The sequence below is a fragment of the Salvia miltiorrhiza genome, chromosome 6 (assembly GCF_028751815.1).
Source record: "Salvia miltiorrhiza cultivar Shanhuang (shh) chromosome 6, IMPLAD_Smil_shh, whole genome shotgun sequence".
NCBI classification, from domain to species: Eukaryota; Viridiplantae; Streptophyta; class Magnoliopsida; order Lamiales; family Lamiaceae; genus Salvia; species Salvia miltiorrhiza.
In genome coordinates this window covers 43,916,423-43,921,710 of record NC_080392.1, presented here as the reverse complement: position 1 = coordinate 43,921,710, position 5,288 = coordinate 43,916,423, and the positions used below count along the sequence as shown (strand labels likewise).

The 5,288-nt window shown below is 35.6% G+C and overlaps 1 protein-coding gene across 1 annotated transcript; it reads right to left on the bottom strand.

The window, feature by feature from the left end:
- Window positions 1–3,223, bottom strand: LOC130989833 (pentatricopeptide repeat-containing protein At2g01390). The gene is made up of 3 exons (XM_057913957.1): window positions 2,935–3,223; window positions 1,832–2,722; window positions 1–1,041 (listed from the first exon to the last, which is right to left on the bottom strand). Exons 2-3 carry the CDS (start codon window positions 2,577–2,579, stop codon window positions 41–43), a joined length of 1,749 nt encoding a protein of 582 aa, XP_057769940.1. The 5' UTR covers window positions 2,580–2,722; window positions 2,935–3,223; the 3' UTR covers window positions 1–40.
- Window positions 3,224–5,288: the final 2,065 nt, after the last annotated feature.

Here is a 5,288-nt window from a genome sequence, read left to right as displayed (position 1 = left end):
TTAATCAATTGCAGCACACCAAACCTCAGGATATATTATGCTATCGAGCACGACGAGTTATAAAATCCCCAGCAAATAGAAGATTACATATGGTTTCCTCCATTGAAATATTTGTAGGGCACCTTTCCATTTGCAGGCTCTTCTTCTCTTTCCTGTAGTGCTCTACTTCACGAGGCTTACCGCATTTTTCAAGACCGGCTACCACGACACAATAAGTTCCCACGGCAACGCTTACGCCCTTGCTTTTCATAACGTCGAAGGTTTCGAGCCCCTTGCTAGCATTCCCACAAGAGAAGTAGGCACCTATTAGAGCTGTATATTCAGCACTACTCTTCTCTTTGTCCGGCAACAAATCAAACACTTTCTCAGCAAAAGCAGCTTCTCTTCCGCAGCCAAGACGATGTATCAAAAGAGAGTTCAACTGTGTGCCAAGGGAAAGACCTTGCTTCACCATTTTCTCAACAATCTCCACCACTTTATGGAATGAATTTACTCTCATTGAGAAGCCTATTAGAGCAAGATACGCACTTCTTTCGATATCTACGCCCAACTTCACACTGTAATCATATGCCAGTAAAGCTCCATCTTGTCTTTGACGAGCAACGTTTACCTCTATTATATCTGAAACCACCTTAGAGTCTAACTGAACTCCCTTGTCCGCCATGTCCGTGAGCAAATAGTCAACAGCAACGAGATTCTGCTTGTTCGTGAAGTTCAAAACAAGGCCATTCTCCACACCAAATTCACTATTGTGCAACACTGCATCATCTTCATCAGAGTACTCAGCAGAGAAGTGCCGATTGACTTGCCTCAGAAGCGCGTCGCTTTCCCCAGAGGCTTTAAAAGTTTCGAGGGCCTTTTGATAAACAGGATTTCGGAGGACTAAGAAATTTTCCTTCATGAATTCAAGAATTTTCACCATTGCCCATATTTCCCCAGTTCTACAACAGATTTCAATTAAAATGTTGCATGTAGCTTTATCAGGTAGCACGCCAGCATCTTGCATTTTGTAAAATATTTCCATGGCTTCAGAAAATTTTCCTGAAACAAATGAAAAGGAACACCTTTGAATAGTTTACTAGATAATTAAACTACTACAAAATATCCAACATTTTCATGCAATGTCATAACATGGTTTCGTACAAGCCACAAAATTTACAAGGGTGTATTCTGATCAGAAAATGCACGGAATACCCGTTGCTCCCTCTATGTATTACACTATGGACCTTCTATACTTCTAACAGACTTAATTCCACCAAAACTAACTAAGATGTGCAGAAATTTTACTTGACAACAATCTGCATCAAAGAAACTAATATTTACAAATCAGTCAAACAAAGAAAGAAACATGCAAAATGTTTAGAGTTCAAGCTATACAGGGTAGCATTGAAGTTTGGTAAGCAAACTCTGCAATTCGTTCAAACCACATTTACAATTAAGCCAATTTCCTATGCCATTACTAGTAGTAGTTTGTAGGAGTCCTCGAATTCAGAAAGCATTCCGTCCAACATTCCATCCATTATTATGTCAAAGATGAACGGGTTGCCAGTTTCATGAGATGATTTAAGCTAAGATAAGCGTCGATAACTTCAACCCCTCTGCTATGAGCTATCTGTCAAATGAAACTTAATGCTGTTTTTCAATCTCCTAACAAGTAACAACTAATCAGATCAAACATTTTAAGAAAATTTCTACCATGATTGTGACAAAGATCGTAATATGTGGCGACAAACTAATATACAAGGCACATATTCTATAATGAAACGAACATCAACAGCAATCATAACCCAGAAACAAAGACTATATAAGCATATGAATAAAGGTCCCTCACCAGAGGATGCAAGATACTCCATAAGAACTGTGTATGTGTGACAATTCGGCGACAGGCCCGACTCCAGCATCTCTTTGTAGACACCAGCAGCTACATTCACTCTTTTACTATCCAACAAAATCTTCATGTACGCAGTGTACGAAACAACAGTCGGCCGGCAACCCTTCGCCCTCATCTCCTTCCACAGATCAATCGCCCCATCAACATCCCCATCATTCGATATCCAATGCATCAGCGAAGTGTAGGTAACAACATCAATCTTGATCCCTTTCTCCTTCATTTGATTGAAAACATACATCATCGACGAAATTCGCCTCGCCTCCCCAAAAATATCCAGCATTGTAGTGTAGGTATATTGATCGTGCCTGAAACTTTTCCTGCCGGCAGCCCAGTTGAAAAAGAGCCAAGATTTTTCCATTGGAGGGTGAGTCTTGAGAACTTGGTTGACAGTGTAGGAATCCCATTTCACAGAGAGGTTTTCCAGCTGTTCTTTAGCAGAATCCCAGGTCGAGTACTTCAAAATGTTGTAGATTTTGGCGATTCTTTGTTTTGCATAATTTTCCGGCTCCACATTATGCTTCTTGATTGATGATTTTTGGGTAGAAGATTTTTTAATATTTGGACGGGTATGCTTTATAGGTTTTCTCTGCTGGATAATTTTCTGCGAGGTAAAAGCCCTAGCTATAGCTGGATTCAAGAAAGGGGAAATCTTTTTGAGAAATTGACGAGAAACATTCGAAGAAAACATAGAGCGTCAACTTTAGGGAATTCCTTCATAGAAAGCAGTTATTTAATGAAAGTGGCAGTTAAAACCACACTGAAAATAGGCAATTTTCTGCAACATTCCCATCTGAGACCGGAGCTGGCAGAGGGAGGCTGTCGTGAACAAAACTGAAAGAAGGAGCACATAGAAACAAATAAAATTTGGGAAAAAACCAGTTCACACATATGTTGCATTTCCATAATCTGGTTTTCACAAACACAACAGCTAATCTTGCTTACTCAGAACTTTTCACAATTTGACATATAAACAGAAAAAAAAAAATGGAATAGAAATGAAATAGAAATCAATTAGAAACACGAGATTGGGGATTTGGGGCTACCTGCTTGTTCATGGCCAATGTGCCGAGTCGATTTGATGAGTCAAGGGCTGGGCCCCGCTTGGGCAGTGAGGGATTGGATTGTGTTGTTGCTGCTGTTTGAAGGTGGAGGCGGTAGGTTATTTTTTCTAGGCGAGAGTGGAGAAGGCGGCACCGATGGCTCACGGCGGCAGCTGTTTCCGCCGGCGGGACTGGACGGTGGCGGCAGTCGCGTGCAGCTGAGCGTAGAGAGACGAGAGGGAGAAATGGGCTATTTTATTTTTTTCTTATGGGCTTTCTTTTATTTTTTTGTTGGGCTAATAAAGAGTTGGATAGGAGTACTAGATTTATAAATTATTTATGTATTGGGCTACATGATTTTATTATTATTACAATAAATTTTATTTATAAAGTAAAAAGATAAATTATAAAGAAAAAAAGAAAAGAAAATACAAACACAACGCCACAGAATTTTTATTGATCATTATTATAAATTTAATTTATAAAGTAAAAAAATAAATTATAAAAAAGCACAAATATAGTTTCTTCGGCGGGGTTCAAACCTGGATTCACTATAAAATATATTCCCTACGTCCGCGATATCATTTCCACATTTGTCACTTCGGTCCGTTCGCGATATTATTTCCACTTCCATTTATAGAAGTAGGGTCTATAAACTTCAATTCACAACAATAATGAGACCCAAACTCCACCCATTATAATATTCATTACAATCTATTATTATTCACCACTTTTCTTAAAATTCGCGCCGTCCACAATGTGAAAACGATATCGCGGACGGAGTGAGTATAACTCCATCTATTCATTGCGCCACAACATTATTTTAATATTCTTCTATGAAAATTATTCTTATATAGATTGTTTCATGTGATTGGTCTCATTACAAATTACATTTTTTAATCATTATCATGTATCATGGATTACTCGATCATCATAATTAATCAAAATTACAATCCCCTAAAATGTATTTAATTTTTAATCTTTTGGGTGCACTTGCATTCCGTAAAATTACAGTTCCCCGAAATATATTTAATTAGTCTTGGGTTTAATCACACCCACGTGCGGTGTAAATTTCTTACCTTTATATGGATAATAATTCCATCTACGTGTAGTTATTTCTCCATCTTTATGTGGTGTAGATATCCCGCGTGCATGCGGATGACTTATTTGATTATATAATAAATATATCTCTTACAGATTTAAAATAAAAATTATTTGGGTGTAATCCCCATTTTAATAAATTTATACTTCATTATATTATCATTATATTTAGAGGGACTAAAAGCAAACACATTCTTTATGTTTTAATTACATTCGAACATGACAATTTATTTTAGCAGTAGTATAATTTATTTTTATGATATATTGTACCATCAAGAGATAAGGCGGGAATTAGACGACGACCGAACATTCTATTTTCGAAAGAATAGATTTTCTGGAGCTTCTTTTATTTTTTTTATTTTTTTTAAAAGAGAATCAATAATAATTCTCTATTTTCTCATAAGATAACTTAAACTTTCGACCTATTGATTAGATGGAAAACGTCGTACCAACTAAAATGTGCTTCATTGTCTCAAGCATCCTTTAAATTATCTTTAGTGGTCTATATAACTCCTTTTATCGCACCTTGGTGATAATAAATTAGAGAGATATGTGTGTGCGAGTGTTGGCCAAACGGTAAGGGATTAATGTCTAAATTCAAAGGTTTTGAGTTCGAGTTCTCCGTGGTGCGATTGTTATTTTATTTTATTTAATACTGTTAATTTATATAAAAAAAATAGAGAGATAAGCGTTTGAAATTGATTACATGAAGTTTCTATTTCAACAATTTGATTCTTTATATATATTTTAAACTTTTTTTGTAGTGGAGTTATATCGCACCTTGGTGATAATAAATTCGAGAGATGCGTTTGAAATTAATTACATGAACTTTCTATTTCAACAATCTGATTTTTTTCATTTTAACACTTTTTTAAAAAAACCTTTTTTGTTGTAATTGGCACTACAATCTGATATCAATTGTATATGGAGTATTATTTATATCAATTGGCACTATAATATAAAGAAAACAATAAAACTAGCTAAATTCTATTTTATTTTGAATCAAAGTTTTTAAATAAATTTATTTTATAAAGTATTTCATCATATTTTGTCTGGACAAATTTTGTCCAAATAGCATTATTGATATATATTAAAGGCAAAAAAGAGGAGGATACATATTCTAGTAATCAAACCTTTTCAGAATAGGTAAACTCACTTTAATGTCATAACCCACATTTTCCAACAACATCTAAACAATTAATAAGCTTTTATTATGCCAGATATGATTGCAATTTTCACAGCTCTATAAAACCCAA